Genomic DNA, 17,099 nt, shown 5'->3' on the forward strand with positions numbered 1-17,099 from the left:
TTTCCCAAGTGAACATACCATTTTACATTCCCATAGCAGTGTGTGAGGATTTTACTTTTTCCATTACCTCACTAACACTTGTTATTATCTGGGTTTTTTTTTTTTTAATGTTTATTTATTTTTGAGAGAGAGGCACAGAGTGTGGGCAGGGGAGAGGCAGAGAGAGAGGGAGACCAAGAATCCAAAGCAGGCTCCAGGCTCTGAGCTGTCAGCACAGAGCCCGACACAGGGCTCAAACTCATGAACCATGAGATCATGACCTGAGCTGAAGTCGGACACTTAACCACCTGAGCCACCCAGGTGCCCCTCCTTATCTGGATTTTTAATAATCAACATCCTACTGTGTGAATTAGTATCTGGTTGTGGTTTTGATTTACATTCCCACAATGCCTTGTGATGTTGAACATCTTTTCCTGTGCTTACATATTTGTATATCTTCTTTGGACAAGTGTCTACTAAGATATTTTGCCCATTTTTTAAATTGGGTTGTCCTTTTATTATTAAATTGTAGGAGTTCTTTACATATTCTAGAAACAAGTCCCTTACCAGATACAGGGCAGGGGTCCAGAGACCTGGGCATGACCTTAGGACTTGGCGTGAGAAGGCAGGAAGGCAGGGCCCCTGCCCCCAGCCTGTACAGGAAGCACGAGGGTCCTACGCCCTGAAGCCCTGATCACTGAACCCAACCTGGAACCCTGACCCCAGACTGCTGACCCTGGACTTCCCAGTAGGAGTGATCACCCACGGTTTGCGGAGCAAAGGCTCTCCCTCTGTGCCAAGACAGGCTGAGCTTCCAATTGCGAAGTTCGTGATCCTGGGGCCATCGCTTCTGGTTCACAAGGTCTGAAAAGCACACCAATTAGCTATGGGATGGAAACCAGCCAAAGAGTAATTTCCAGAAGATTCGGGCGTGGCCTGTTTGTGCTTCTGTTCCTCTCTCATCAGCTGGTGTTCTGCCGCAGAGGCACCGGTGTGGATTATCAGAATGGATGTGATGTTAACATTTTCCCATGTCAATAAGAAAGCTTTGAAAGTCAGATTTTTCATAGAGCAAAATGTTACATTCTCTGCTTATATCATCATTGACTTAGCCATTTCTCCCAGGAAGACTGGGATCCCTTTGGAGCCACACAGCACTAAGTTTCTAATGTGTCTCTTTGGATAAAGATAAGTGTCACCAGCATCATTGATCAGAACTGTAGTCACACCCCATCTCCCCGAAAAAGACAATCCACAGATAATTCCCATCACTTATGGGTCAGTGGCTAGGACATGGCCAGGACTGTCCAGGGTGTGGCCTGGCCCTCAATTCTGGTTCTTGTATAAAAGCCACAAAGCCTGATAGAAAAAGAGAGTTCTGGAGCCACAGGAAAAGATGTGTGAAGATTCAACTCTTTAAGTAGAACAATTTACTTTCAATGTCACTCCTGAAAGAAATCATAGAGGAAATCCCCATCAGACACAAGCTGTTTATGTTTACTGGGAACCTGAGACATTTCCAGGTGAGCCCGCATGAATCCACCCAGGTGCCAGGGTCTGAATGAGTCAAACACTGGACACTCAACCTGAACAAAAGGGTAGACACGGGCGTTTAAATTCCCCAAAGCCTCCTGCATCCCCAAAGGTTTGACGGGACCTGTGACAGAACCTTCATGGTTAATGCCCATCATGTCCTGTCTCACCTCTTTGAGTGGCCTCTGCAGAGAGCTGCTCTGGTCATCCTTCTAGCCTCAGGACCCAGGTGCCACTGCCAGGTGGCCCTCTCCTAACATTGTCTTTCCTCACGGACTCCCTTTGTCCCCATGTCCTTCACCAATGCGAGACCGTATCCTTGAGTGGGTGAGTGTCCCTATAAGAATGTATTGTGTGTTCACATGTATTCTAATCAAATAAATGGTACTGGGCTCCTTTTCTTGCGTGCCACCCCGCCCCCCCGCCCAGTCTTTGTTGTTGTTCTGGGGGGGGGGGTGGCTTGTTGTTCCCCGGGCCTCTATCCACTTGATGTCAAGAGAACCCAAGCGACCAGATGAAAAAGACACTTCAGCAGCTTTGTCTGGTGCTGAATTGCTGAGATTCATTTGCAAGCAAATGTTACCAAGTTCTGTCTGCATTTCATTCACAAGGAATTCTTGGCCTCGAGATGCAAATAATGTTAGGCTTTCCCCCTCTGGTTTATTAGGAATCACCTACTAACTGGGAGGTATTTCAAATCAGAAATTTTAGGACTCTTCCTTTGGATCCCACAACATGTGTGGGTGGGGGTGGGAGGTCACACTGCCCTGAAAAGGTCTAGGTCATGGTGACTCCCCCCACATGGGCAATGCTGTGGTCTCGCCCCACAGCACATGGTCACTGGCCCCCTCCCCGCAATCTGGCAGGGCCCTGCCCAGTGGGGGGGGGGGTCTTCAGGGAAACTCCAACCCTCCCCACTGGGGCTGCCCAGGGCTCTCCACACAGGCCCCTCGGTCCCCACAGCCCTCTCCCCTCCCAGAGGCCAACTTACCGCTTGTTATTCCAGCCCCTGGGGGCTAACTGGCAGGCGCAGGCCACTGGGCCCTTTTCAAGCCTCCAAAATGGAACACATCCATTCTGCTTCTTTGTGCCATGACAGGCCATCAGCCTTAAAACTACAAAGGTTTTCTGGATGTAAAGGAGGTCAAGATCTTAAGAATAGTAAAGTTCTCTTCCTGGAAGGAGAAAAACACCGTTCCTCGTCTCCTAATCAGCCATAAGCCCACTTGGCCTCCACCCTCAAGGAAGAACAGAATGACTTAAATAAAACACCCACAAAACTAAGAAACTGGAACTTCACAATCTTTCAGCTAGCATCCTGCTACACTGATATTTATTAAGCACCTACTGTATCCTAGATGCTTTGCCAGGCACTTGATGGACGCAGTCTCGCTTTACCTTCACAAGGACACTGCGAGGTACGGATGATGGTCTCCGTTCTCCACCCCAGGAATGTGAGACTTAAAAAAAAAAGTGGGGGGAGCTTGCTCAGGGTCAGGCACCTGCCTGATGTACGTGGTTGAGACGAGTGTAATTACTTTGGATTATTCCGGTATGTTCCACCGGCCCCTCCCAGGGGATGTGTTCCAAACCTGGTTCTGCCAGAGCTCCAGAAGTTCATCCTGTCGTGTCTTGTACTGTGCTGGCCTCACCACCTTCCTGGGAATGAACAGCACCCCGCTCTTTCCGAAAACGTTGACAGAAGGTTCAGCCACGAGATAATCGGTCTCCTACCTCTTCCTCCTCTCACTTTCAGGGGGTCCTTTCTCTTTAGTGACAGAACCGCTAGTGAAGAGAAGGCCCAACAGTGGGTATCACAAATGGCCTCCCTAAGCGTGTGCGTGCACACACACACACACACACACACACCACACAGAGTCCCAGATGCTGCAGATGCTGTGAGGTCTTCCACTGGCCAGGTTTGACTTTAACTCTGGGTTCTCACTTCTTTCAAGGCCAAACTCATCTGTGGCTGTGCCATCATGGTCCCTTAGCTGTGTCACTTGCAGAAGCAGCACGCATCCCTCATCTGCCACGTGTTTCCATCTATGGGAAATTAATTCCAAAGGACAGACTTACGAATCCACTTGTAAAGAGGCAACGTTGGCAGACCGCTTCACCATGGGGGTGCCCCCTGTCTGTGGGCCAACAGCCTTGAACACAGGGAAAGTGCTGCACATCGACTGCCCCTTTTAGCACAAGAGTTCTGTGAAGCTGTCGGTCAGGGAGCAACTGCTCCAGTCTGACAGATGGGGAAACTGAGGCCCTTTTACTTCTTGAAATCCCAAACTGTTAACAGAGCCCCAGGAAGTCAGTGCTGCTGTGGCTGCGGAGGCCAGGACGGGTTACTCTGCAGAGGGAGCCCAATGCTGGGGCGGTGCCTCCCCATGCCCTCTGGGAGTTGTGTTCCCGGCTCTGTCGGGGGCGGGGGGGTCCTGGCACAGACTTCGCCCTCTCCTCTCACCTTCTTCAGAGAAATGGGCAGGGCACAGGCGGTGGGGGGACAGACTGGCCTCCACCTACAGGCCCATTCCCATAACCAGGCCACCTGCTAGGCAACGTCCGAAACCAATTAACCCTGTGACGACCCTCTGTGTGCTGTCACAGCTCCAGGAGGAACACGCGAGTGTCTATCAAACCCTTTTTCCAGAGAGGTCTGCTCGTCCATGGAGGACATGGTGAGGTCACTAGGGACTCCTAATCCCAGCACCCCACTTCCCCCGCCTGGCCATGCTGATACTCCCAGGAGACCTCGGTCGGTGCCTGCCACTCCCCAGCCGTCAGGAAGCAGGTGCCCTATTGCCCTTGATCAGAGCCCAAAACGGCACACTGGGTGCTCGTGCTCCTCTGCAGGCTGGCCTCGACCCCAGCTTCTCCCTCTCCCAGTCTCCTCTCTCCTAAGCATTTCCACTGGGCGGCCCGCCTGCCCCACACCACACTGGATAGACGGCAAACTCCCGTGATGCAAACTTTTACCACCCACTCTCCCGGCCCTCCCTGGCCTGGCCTCGAGGGATGTGATGGTCAGGCCCCCGTGAGAGTAAGCGAGAAGCTGGGGGCAGAAGACCCACCTCCAGGCAGGCTGGGTGGGGCCACTTGAAGACACGAAGAAGTATAAGCCCTTGAGGACCAGCATCTCCCACAGCCATCCATACAGTTCAAAGTAGAAACAACTTATAACCGTAAACAGCTACCACAAGCCAGGATTTGCTGGAATCTTGGTTTCCCATAATAAGTAATTTGATGTCCTTTTTTAAAATGTCAACTTTCAAGCTTTCCCCTCCCCAGTTTTTGGAAGCACAAGCAGAAGTTTGATGTGCCTGTTGGGCAATATATGCAGGGCTGGGGAGGGAGGGGAGGCTACGTGTGGGTCCCAGGGGAGTCTCCAGCCCCGGAGGAAAGAACAGGACTGGTGGAGACAGCCATGGGAGGGGGGGAGGGAGCTTGAGCTTTCATGGGGGCGGGGCATGGGAGGGGCTGTTGTTGGGGGTGGTGAAGGCCCAGGGAGGGGTGGGGGTGTGAGGTGGTCACAGTGACCCCTGCCATACCTCAGCAGGAGAGAGGGCCTCTGCAAAGCCACCAGAGCCTCCTTCCCATTGTGCTAACCTGAGCTTTGAGCCGGCCACAATGGGTTCCCCAACGGTTACTGTCACTCTCTGTCTCAGGGAAGCTTGGGGCCAGCATACTAAAGCCCAGAGCAGGCCCAGGCCAAGGTCAGATCCCCACAGGAAAGAAAAAAAAAAAAAAAAAAAAAAGAAAAGAAAAGCCACTCACCACATGGCACTCCAAGGGAGGTGTGAGGCCCTGAGAAGCACTTCACTACGGCTGCTGGCCTCTTGGAGGGAGGCTGCCCACACTGATCTTGCTCAAATCCTGCCCCTTCCATTTACATGACTCCAGGCTCCTGTTAAGTTCCTCCACTGCCCCTGGCCTCGGGGACGAAGAGAGGTAAACTCAAAGTTGTAGCCTTCAGTGACACAAATTACACTCACAATACTCTGTGGCCATCACCACTATTTTCAAGAAATTTCAACACTCCAAAGAGAAACTCTTTAAGCAATAACTCTCTGGTGCCCCCACCCAGAACCTAGTAGCCTCTAGTCTAATTTCTGTCCCAATGAAGTTGCCCATTCTGGATAGTGGAATCATGCAACATTTGTCTTTTTGTGTCTGGTGTCTGGCTTTTATCACAGAGCCTAATGTCCTCAAAGGTCATCCATTTGTGTTGTAGCATGTGTCCAAATTTTCTTTCTTTTTAAGGCTAGACAAATAGTCCACTGTGGTATATTCCACATTTGGTATATCCATGCGAGTGTACCCGGAGGAGTCCACCTTTGGTTATTGTGGAGAGTGCTGCTGTAAACGTGGGTGTGCAAGTATCTGCTTGAAACTTGTTTTCACTTCTTTTGAGTATATGCCCAGAAGTGGAAGTCTTCTAGGTTATATGACTCAGAGCTGGGTCATGTAGTAATTCTATGTTTAACTTTTTGAGGAATGGCTACACCATTAATACTGTCTTTATCTTTGGTTGCTTGGTCTGTTCCAAGAGCCTAAGCTACTTTTGTAACATTCTTAACTCTTCCCTAAATAAATAAAAGTAACAGAAGGTCCTGAAGTATTTCCGAAACAAAATAAAACCCGGCTGTTGAGTGGTGGGGAATCTAGCAGAGGCCCGCACGCCGGGAGGCCCCTAGGAAAGCCACCTTCCGGCGCTGGTCCCAGCCTGCGTGGAGATGCTGCCCCCTTCTGTCCCAAGGGCCGCCGCGCGCCGCTGACGCTCGAATGGTGGCCCGTAGGAGTAAAGCAGGGTCTGTCCCCACAGATCCCAATCCCCTCTTGACCCCGAGAGACAGATGCCAGGAGGCACGGGGCTGGCCGCGCACGGAGAGTGGAGGCTCTGGGCGACTCGCGTGGGAGCCTGGGCCCGCGCAAGCGTTCACGGCAGCCAGGGGGCGCGGGGGAGCCCGCCTTGGCCGGCTCGCGCGAGTCAGACCTGGGGCCACCACCAGTGGCTGCTCTAATACCCCGAACCGCAACCCCAGCACCCCCTCCACCCCGCCTCCGACGGTGGCGGCGGGATTCAGGTCTCTCCTGGCAGCAAGCAGAAGTCCCAGCGCGGGGCTGGGGACACCTAGAGCAGAGGCTGGGCCCAGCGCAGCCTGGGGCGTGGGGAAGGGAGCCTGAGGGTTTTGGCCATTACTGGACCCTCAGAGGGGAACAAATGTTGGGCGCACCCAGTTGTCTGCAACTGTGACCCTACGCTTCATCAGGCACCTCTCTTCTGGGCAGAGTGGGCACATTCACCCGTGTCCCCTAGCTGTCACACGCATGAGACCTAGTGCTCAAGAGAAGGTTGGATGGAATGAATGATTGAATGAATGGTGTATACTCCCATATGGTGTAGAGTGAAATAAACTGGGAGCCTAGACCCTGGACTCTGATGTCAACACTGCCACTGATTCTGTGCCATCAACCGTCAGGGTTTATTGGTGCCCAAGAGGTCCAGGCCCAGGAACGCTAAAGTGACCCCCTTTAAATTTATTTTAAGGAAAATGCGAGCACAACAACCAGAATTGGCTGGGCCATAATGCAAAATGCAGTGTATGTAAATATGAATACATAAATAATATATTGGAAGATAAGGTAGCAAAGAAGATATTTAAATGTTTTTAAGTTTTATTAAAAGCTCATTAAATTCCATCAACTTTTGATTATTATACTATTACCAGAAAGGAATCTCCTTGTTTCTAAAAAATACACACCTAAGGGGCGTGGAGGTGCAAATGAGTCAAAGATGGCTCAGAAAAACATTTTTTGTCAAAATTGTAAGTTAGAAGAAGAAAGTTCATGAAAACAGTTAATTGGCATTACTTACAATCTGTTAGGGGTACCGGTAGGAAGCCAGCCCTGGGGTGCAGGGAGGGTTGATGCTGGGATGTGGGCTTTGGGTGCATCCATAACACATGGAGTAGAGGTAAACCTACATCCAGGACAGACTGCCAGGAGGGCGGGCGAAAGGTGCACTGTCATGAGGGCAAAGGTTCAGGGGCTGCCTGGGTGTGGGGAAGAAGGTTGTGCGCTAGGCAGAGCTCCGCAACCAACACGGGCAAAGCCCCAGATGGCCCAGAGCTGGGCTGTGGGGTGGGGGTGAGTTGAACTGATTCAAAGGTCCAGGTTGGCTGCGGAACTGGCCCCTTATGTACATACAATCCCTAGGGGGTGACCGGTTTTCGAGGGAGCAGGGATGCTGTCTGGCTCACAGTGTTTCTCTCAGTGACCGTGTCTGCCAGTCATCATACTGGGCCTGTGGCAGTTCTTCCCCGAGGTTTTTCAAACTCTGAAGCAGGGGGAGAGATCCTGCTCTCTTCTCTGGTCAAGATGTAAGCCTGGGCTTAATGAAGGCTGTGCATTGGGACTGTGGGAACATCTGGTCTGAGTGAAGAGGGGCCAAGGAACAAACTTCTATAAGATGCCTTCCAGAAACCTTGAGAGAAGCTTAAGAACCCAAAGGCCACAGATTTGCTGGCTTTATTCATGTCGATACACAAGCCTGTAGAATCTTGTATATTTGGGCAAGAAGCTGTATACAGAAATGTTCACCGCAGCATTATTTGTAAAAGTTAAAAATCATCTGTTAACCAGAAAATAGATAAAATGTTGTGGCAGCAGCCTCCTTAGTATTCCAGCTCTTGTACAGAGGCCTCCCACGTTTAACAGGGCTGAGCTGCAAAAACATATTGCAGAAATGACATTGTGTGACTTCCAAGGCTAGGTAATAAAAGGCATTGTGGCTTGAGCCTTGCTCTTTCTCGGTTCACTTGTTCTGGGAGAAAGCCAGCCACCATGTCACAAGGACACTCAAGCAGCCTCCTGGAGAGACCCACAGAGCAAAGGACTGAGGCCTCCTGACACCAGCTTGCCAATGATGTGAGTGAACGATCATGGAAGCGGGACTTCCAGCCCCAGTCAAGCCCTCAGAGGACTACAGCCCCAAGCCAACATCTTTAACGCCACTGCCTAGCTCGAACCAGCCTGCTAATTCCTGGCCTGCAGAAACGAAGATAACAAACATTATTACAGTTTGACTGTAGTTGTTACCAAGGTTAGGGGGCATTTGTTACTTTGCGTGTCACAAGGGCTAATACAAATGTTATATATTCATTCAGTGAAATTTTAGACTGCTTGGCTTTATTTTTTATTTTAAAGATTTTATTAGTTTTTAAAGTAATATCTATACCCACTCAGGGGCTCAGATTTACAACCCTGAGATCAAGAGCTGCACACACTATCAACTGAGCCAGCCAGGCCCCCCTAGTCTGCCTGTTTTTAATAAGGGGTTAAGTAGCCGCATCATCGAATTCTGCTGAGCTTTAACTGAGCATTGATGTGAACTTTACGCATCTGGCACCTAGTAGGCACTTGATACGCTTGTTGCTGTACTCTTCTCTGGTTTTGTTTCCTTCCCTCGGCTTTCCAGCTGAATTTCCCCTCGTCTGACAAACAGGTATTCTCCCTAGTTGAAATATGGTCACAATATTCTCATCTGGTAGGATGGGGTCCATTACCTCTCATGCAAATTGGAGAAAAAGCGCATCTTCTCTTCAGGACATGAAGTATAACGGGGCCGACCCCATCTGAATGCAGAGATCACAGAAGGCGAGCTTACCTCGGTGGCATCTACTCCATCTTTCAAGCACCTAAAGAGGAGGGACGGGGTCTAATTAGGCACTAATGAAGTAGAACTTAGAGAAGATGCCAACCTGAGTTCCTGACACTTCTACCCAGCAACCCTAAGGTCTCAGGAGGATTTTATTTTGGTGTCTGGATGAAAGAACTATGTTCCTGAAATGTTAACTACAACTTTTTTTTTTTTTTTAAAGTAACCACACTAAGCCATGCATTTATATAATCATATGAGACTTATCCCTAGGAATAAAATCGACAACTTCCTCCACTCCCACCAGACAAAACATACATTCCTTGACTTCTGAAAAGCAGGGGGGAAGAGCTCACACTAACACCAAAGGCTGTGCCAGGGCCCCCATCACATCACCCACCACTTGCCAAGTGGCTTAAATTACTGGCTTATCCAAAATACAGGGAACTTTTCTGTGCCTGCAAGTCTAGTGGAGCATATATTTAAATATGAAAGAGACCAGTGAAATTCAAAGACAATGGAATTAAGTGAGGAAAGAAAAGTTGCAAGCCCCTGCTAGACCAAGTTAGTTCCTCCACATTTTGGTGAGAACCAGCCCCATACCCATGGGGCTTCTGGGGTCTGTTACCTTGTAAATCTCCAGGGTGAACCGCTGCACCTTGCAACACACCTGAAAGCTAGGAAGCTAAGCAGGGCCCACTTGGAAGAGAGAACAAAAAAATAGACATTCGTTGGCAGTGTCTTGCCATCCCCCGCATCAACTCTCCATCTTTACGCCAGGTCTTCACAGATCTGAAGTGTCACCCGCTGCCTCTCCCCATTCCAAAGGATTTCAGAAAGCCTGAATGGCTTTAGATTTCGGCAGGTCCACAAATACTGCACCTTAAACAGTGGTTCTCTGTGGCCAATGGGGTTTCAGGCTACCCTTGGAGAGCTTGGCACAGAACAAGGTCTCCTTTCAGTTGACCCTCCTTTGCTAATACAAGGCTGTTTGGCTGGGCCCAGCACCCCATGGGGCAAATGTTCGGGCCAAGAATAGTCTTCATTCTTCCTGTGAAGCTTTGAAAGGCTTCTAAAGAACACAGGAAATTGTCAACCCATATTTTCTGTTGAAAACGGCTGACACTAAACTTTGAACATTCTATGGATTAATCCCAAATCATGGGAACCAATTTGCTTGAAAAGAAGCAATTTTTTCAGCAATGTCAGAGATGAGATACTCTGATAAACCATCCCAGCACTATTTGCAAAGAATGACATTATTTTAGAACTCCCATTACTGGCACTGTAAAAAACCCTTCTTCACCAAAATTACCTTATTTCCATGGCATGCTTTATTGTTGAAACAATAAAGTTACTTAGTAACTCCAAAAGGCTGTGTCTACAAAGAAGCAAGTCTAGAGACCTATCAAGCACCACGCAAACTTACTGAAAATGTACCATCGCCTAAAACTGGGGAAAAACAATACTCTTTTGTCTGTCATGGCCCCAGCATCACCACTTCCAGCAACACCCAAGGATAATCTCTCAAGGTCCAGACACCTCACATGTGCAGTCACAGAATGTAATCTTCACTCTGAATCAGCAAGAGAGATATGGGCCCTAACTTATCGCTGCAGAAACAAATGTTGAGAAAGGAGAAGTAACATGCCCAATTCACAGAGATGGAATCTGAACACACAGGATTAGCGTGTTCAGTTTTCTAGCACAGACCAGGTGGTCGCACGGCAGAAGACTAAAGCAACGGAGGCCCTGACCTCATCACCAAGACTGCATCAAACTCCAGCTCTGCCACTTACCACTTGTCTCTAAGTCACTAAACATCTCCAAACCCGTTTCCACATCTGTAAAAGGGCGATACTGGTATCTATTAAGGGTTAGATGAAGATAATACACAAAAACTAACTTATCGTCTGAAATGTGGTAATAAGTGTTCAATACGTGGATAGCTGTTATTACAAAGGGTAAGGAAAATATTCTGAATGAAATACACGGACTTTTGTTTACATTTGCAAGCTTTTTATTAGAAAGGACTTCAATTTACTGGAGTGGCAGACAGTAATTTTTCCTTTCACATCAAATAGGATAGCACAGCAGTCTTCACTAGGACACCCTCGGGGAGTCAACAAAAATTATTAACGATCTATATACTACCTAGTCAATGGCTTCCAAAGTGGAATGAGTAGAGAGTTCACGGGGGCTTGAGAAGGGTGCTAAACTCCCCCCTCCCCAATTTAAAATTTTGTTTCATAATTTCACAGTAACACAGCAGCACATGCACACAGTTGTAATTATGGATACATGCTCAAGAATATTTCAATAAGGAAACAGGATAAAGTTTGGAGACAGTGATCTTAGATGACTTGCTAAGTCAACATTCTGCTTTTGCTTCATTAAGCCATCTTACACTCTTTCCTCTTTTCTCACCTACTGTACATTGACCTCCACATTCCTTGGTCAGTTTCTCCCAAGAGGATAAAAGGCACAAAAGGTGGGAAGACTCAGAATGTGCAGGTGGTTCAGTGACACCAAACTAATGAGTCTGAGAGGCAGGAGCCTGTATCTCTTTAGCTTTCAAGAGTATAACCTGAGCTACATAGAAATAAGCCACGTGTCCAATCAATTATCAATTTCCCCCATTGTGAACTTGATAATGAGACAAGTAGATCTCATCCCACTAGGTGGCAGTAAAGCTCTACCATGCAGTGCCCAAAACAGTCACTGGGATTGGTGCTGACTTGGTCAATGTCGCACAATTAGATCGTGGTTACTTCAATTACATAATGCTTCTGGACAACAGAAACTAGGCATTGCCTGTTTTGCTGTTTACAAGCTGGGCTGTCCTCATGTCCTGAGTGTTACATGTATTGTGAATGATCATATAGCAGTTCTCAGAAACCCACAGGCCATATAGCAAAAATAGCCCTCAATATGCTTGAAAAGCCTGGAGTCAACAATCAAAAGATCCAGTAAGGTTGTACAGGTCCTGTATCAGATTCAGGTAAAATCCTTAGGTATGATATGGGTAAGATTTGTGCCAGTTTTTACGAGGGTAGTAGAATAAAGGTGATTTACAAACTTACAACAAGATACAGAATTTTTAAATGGTAACTATGAGAACCTGTTTCTAGAACTCTAGAATTAATACTTCACCAGTTAGGCAGGTGGTCTATACAAAGTTTTTCATTTTGCATCCTCCAAATTCAGTAGGTCGTTAACTCCTTAAAACCAAACCTTTCTGGTTATAGGTGTTAACCCAATCTCACTTAAGAACCAAAACAAACAAAATACTCCTGCATATTATACCTATAGTTATTCTGGAACACCTGATTCTAGTCTTAGAATAACAGGCAATTTATTTTTAAAAAGCCACTCACACCATGTAGGTTGTTCAACAGCAGAAGGCATTTTAGGATTAACAAAACTTTTCCAAGACAATTTTTAGTTAGTGACGGCCATCAAATAAGAATAAATCTTTATTGCGGTATTCCCAAATCATGTTTTTAATGCCTCATGAGATTTACTTTAAAAATAGTAACTCTCAGGGTGCCTGGGTGGCTCCGTCGGTTAAGTGTCCGACTTCGGCTCAGGTCATGATCTCACAATTTGTGAGTTTGAGCCCTGTGTCAGGCTCTGTGCTGACAGCTCAGAACCTGGAGCCTGTTTCAGATTCTGTACCTCCCTCTCTCTCTGCCCCTCCCGTGTTCGTGCTCGCTTGCTCTCTCTCTCAAAAATAAACATAAAAAAAAAAAGTAACCCTGGGGTGAATTTACATATAAACTGAAGATACTATAACATAAATAATCTTCCTAATATATGTTTTACATTTTAGATCTATTTTTTTTTGAAAAGCAATAAGGATCTTTTTAAGCATACGGACTTCTTTAAATCCTTCAGCCTGTGAAACCAAAAATATTGGCTCGTAAGAATTAGCAGTTACTTCCTTCTGCTTGGATCATTAATTTTTAAAAGTAACAAACATGGTGCAACTTTTTAAGGTAATGAACTGGGTTGCATTAATTATATTTAATATACCATAAAGCATTATGTTAAAATCTACATCATTGATCTTTAAATTGCACCACCTTGTTTCCAGTTACAAAATTTCAGTTTCCAGGGACTTGAGAGTTCATCTAATGTGAATGAGTTGGGATTTGTTCTCAGAGGTATAAACATTAATGAGAGTAATGAGTAGAGATAACTGTACATCTCATAAATTAGAAAAGCAATACATTAACCATATTCTAAATGAAATAAACATACAATAGAAAAGATGAGTTACAATTGTGGAGGAGACAAATTCAAGTTGAAGTTTCTTCCCAAACATATTCTATTCTTGTATATCAACTGTAGAATATTTAAGAGCCCACACTCTATTACATCACAACATTGTTTATTATGTGAATTTTTTACAATACAAACAAAAAAAAATACAGAAATGCAATATATGAATACAGCTAAATGCAGAATGGTGACTTTTTTTTTCTTTTCAGGAGGCCATGATTCCCATTTCTAGTAAAATAAAGAGACTGCACATAGGTAGAAATAGGTTGGTCGTTAGCTTCACAATTTTGCCTAGAAATGATCTATAAATGCATTTTTCCCCTGCTACTTACCATAAAGTGTAAAAAGGGAATTAAAGGAAAGTTTCCTTGTTGGTTCCTACCATATGAAAGATGCTATATTCTATTTTAGCAGGGCCAATATATGGAAAATACCTAAATAAAATGTTATTACAAAAATGAAGCAGTAATGAGATTCTGGCTAAAGAGGGTACTAAATGAGGATAACATATATTTAAAGAATCCAAAACAAACAAATAAACAAAAAAAGGTTGTTATAAAAAAGCTCTAGGTGCATTGTAAGCATATAGGATTTTTTTCCATGTGTATTTTTAAACAATGGAAGTGTCAAAAAATAGGGTCAACTGTGTTAGACTAAATTACATTATTGTATATGCTGCACTGAATGGAACCTCTGTATTATAATTATCATAGAGAAGCATAGTTTGCATCATATTATGGCAATTTATCCTCAATGAAAACCTTCCAGAGTCCTTTTATTTTGGAATATCTTGTAAACAGTCAAACCACCAGAACATGATTGTACAACAGTAAAATGTTTTCTTGCATTAAATTGAAGACATCTGTTTGATAAAAAAAAAAAGAAAGAAAGAAAGAAAGAAAAAAAAAGAAGAAAAGAAAATGTAGGAAAGGTACTTAGAGCTGTTAGTTTCTAAGTACACAACACCCTAGACAATTCAAGGCATCTTAATCTCCATCAAGAACAAAAAAATAATAATAATTTTTGTCATGCTGTTAAATCCATCATTAAGGATAAAACTGGTGCAAATTGGTCAAACGGATCCAACAAACACTGATGTCCAAGCTGGCATATTGGCAACTAATACGTAACTGGTGGTCAATAGAGGGTTTAAAAGATCTTCCCTTTCTTCTTGTTCTTTTCCAAGGTTCTAAATGATTCAAGGAAAATAATCAAAATGAGTGGCCATGTTATAAACATTAAAGATAACATAAGATGGTAGCAATGGCTAACCCAATTACAACTGTTAGATGTTCAAACACTACTTTTTTTTAGCTTAAAAAATTATCAGATTTAGAAGTGAATGATGACAATACAAATCTGTAACAAACAATCAAATTTTGACCAAATTTCAGGATAAACACTAAAAATAGGACAGAAATCCAGTTTTAATGTAGGAGAACAATTCTTCCCAAATAAGAGTGCAAACTGAAAAAGATCAACTGACATCAAAGAGGGTACCTTCTCTTCTACTGCTATTTGCATTCTCAATTACATTTGCTTTTACAAATAGATTTTCCTTTTCACTGGGGAAAAAATTAAAAGAAGGAAAGCATTATAGAACAAATGTCTAACCTTGAAAATATTTAGCAGTGAGGGTAAATTGTAGAATTCTTATAGGGATATAACTTTTCAGTTTTAAATGGGACTAACAAGGAAAAGAACAAAACCAAGGTACAAATATTACTAAGTTTTATGTAAATTAAGAACAAGTAATTGATCAGTTGTATTTGGAATTACATATCCAGTATTTTACCTTCAGAACTTAATCCTAAAGAAATAACACAATTAAAACATAGCCCTAAATTGTATAAAAGATTTTTGCAGCAGTGTTTTCTATGCTTGCTGACGATCGAACACAACTATTATGTCCAACAATTGAGGGGAGGAGGGAAGAAATTGATTATGGTGAGTCAAGTGGGGAGAATGTGATGAAGCTACCAAGTTATAATTATGAAGACAGTTAAGTAATAATTATGAAGACAGTTAAGTAATGGAAAATGCTTGTAATGAAAAGAAATACTGTTAGAGTAGACAGATTGCATCCATCTATGTAAAAATATTCACCCATGAAAATAATTGTGGTTGTGTGATAATGGGTAATATCTTTTAAAATGTTAATATTGTTAAAATAAACAAGACAATAATTCCTTGAAACATTAATATACACATTTCTTGGGAATCTGATATTAATTACCTGGAAGAGTTCTGTTGTTCTAAAATACGTTGTTGGGCTTCCCAGTTTGCTTTCTCATCTTCAAACTGACGACGTTTTTCCTCTAATTCTTTGTGCTGTGCTTCCAAGTTCTTTTTCATTTGCTCATGGCGCCTTTGGAGCTAAATCAAAGCACGATATATAAAATAAAACTATTTAAGAAATCAGGAACAGAAGTAGGTTTCACCCAAGCATTCTAATGTTAAAATTATGAGCACTGAGTTCTTGTGCTATAAATTCAGAGTACCACCTGGAAAGCACTGTCTAGGTTTTCTTCTCCTATAGGAGGCCAGTGACCCAAGAGAATAATCTTGGGAAACAGGAAAAAAGAGTACAAAAAGTTTACAGTTGTGTTGCACTTTACAATGGACATATCCTATCTTATAACCTCATTTTTCATTATTCATAAGTATGTAGAAGCAAGGCAAATAAGACATCACTGTCCCCATTGTATAAATGAGTAAACAGCTGCAGAGTTTAAGTCCCTTGCCCAAAATCATTAGCCAGAAAAATAGAAGAATGAGGATTTGAACTGCCTCCTAATTCTAAGCTCAGAAAGCTGAGACAAGTGGAATGAAAGCAGGTATACATAAAGACTTAAATTTAGAGCTCCAAGATCATAGGAAGCTCCCCCAATTCTTATAAAGCAGTTTCTCAAATACTAATTTTCATATAAATCACCAGGAGTGCTCTGTTAAAAAATACTGAACCCTGGACCTCACCAAAACATACTGAATTAGAATCTTTCAGTGTTAAGATTAGAAATCTGCATTTTCAACAAGCCCCAGAGATTCCAATGCAGGTGGTTTTCCTACATTGAAAATCAATGCTTTATAAGAATGCTGACTAAGTAGAAACACTCATGCAAAGTAACTGCAGAAACAGAGAGCTCACCTAATGGATCACTAAATAATGTCAGTTATGCACTAGTCAGTCTATTTCTGAAGAAAATAGTCATTAATAAAAAAAAAATCAGATTAAATCTAAATACACTTAATACCCCAAAAATATTCAAAATCTTCAGATGTCTAGGAATCATGTTCTACTAATGATCATATTACATCAGTGAGTTAACATCTTGAATTTGGATTATAATGAAATTTTGCATATAATTTATTTTCTCAATTATTCTGTAAACCCACAGAGAGGGACTTCAAATTTACTCCTACTGCAAATATTTCATGCAATTCCTAAAAAATAAAACCATCTAAGATAAATTTAAGCCAACATGAGTCAAATATGCTATGATCATCTTCCTGATCATAGCAAACAAGGTACTAAGAAAATATCAGAAAATAGAAATGCAGGAAAATGCCTTTAGTTATAGAAAAAATGCAAGCGAATCAGAAACACACAATTCACAATAGTTACCTCTGAGAAGGAGAAAAGGTG

General features: G+C 43.9%; 1 protein-coding gene and 1 long non-coding RNA gene across 15 annotated transcripts in view; both read right to left on the bottom strand.

The window, feature by feature from the left end:
* Positions 1–237: 237 nt before the first annotated feature.
* On the bottom strand, positions 238–5,999 carry LOC121028490 (uncharacterized). Of its 4 annotated transcripts, XR_005789252.1 has the most exons (5): positions 5,287–5,999; positions 3,105–3,297; positions 2,911–2,972; positions 2,504–2,687; positions 238–1,427 (listed from the first exon to the last, which is right to left on the bottom strand). It is a non-coding gene; the product is annotated as an uncharacterized LOC121028490 (long non-coding RNA). The 4 variants fall into 4 exon arrangements; XR_005789251.1 differs by lacking the exon at positions 2,504–2,687 and having other exon boundaries at positions 2,861–2,972; positions 5,287–5,579; XR_005789253.1 differs by lacking the exon at positions 2,504–2,687 and having other exon boundaries at positions 5,287–5,577.
* Positions 6,000–13,545: 7,546 nt separating this feature from the next.
* Positions 13,546–17,099, bottom strand: part of SEPTIN7 (septin 7) — a 118,920-nt gene continuing 115,366 nt past the window's right edge. For all 11 annotated transcript variants that reach the window (XM_040472259.1, XM_040472260.1, XM_040472258.1 and 8 more), the window contains 2 exons: positions 15,690–15,829; positions 13,546–14,642 (listed from right to left, as the gene is read on the bottom strand). In XM_040472259.1, coding sequence (XP_040328193.1) covers positions 14,603–14,642; positions 15,690–15,829 — 180 coding nt within the window. In that variant the 3' untranslated portion in view covers positions 13,546–14,602. The remainder of the gene's footprint in view (positions 14,643–15,689; positions 15,830–17,099) is intronic.

The sequence above is a fragment of the Herpailurus yagouaroundi genome, unplaced genomic scaffold (assembly GCF_014898765.1).
Source record: "Herpailurus yagouaroundi ecotype Mexico unplaced genomic scaffold, PumYag 100, whole genome shotgun sequence".
Lineage (NCBI taxonomy): Eukaryota > Metazoa > Chordata > Mammalia > Carnivora > Felidae > Herpailurus > Herpailurus yagouaroundi.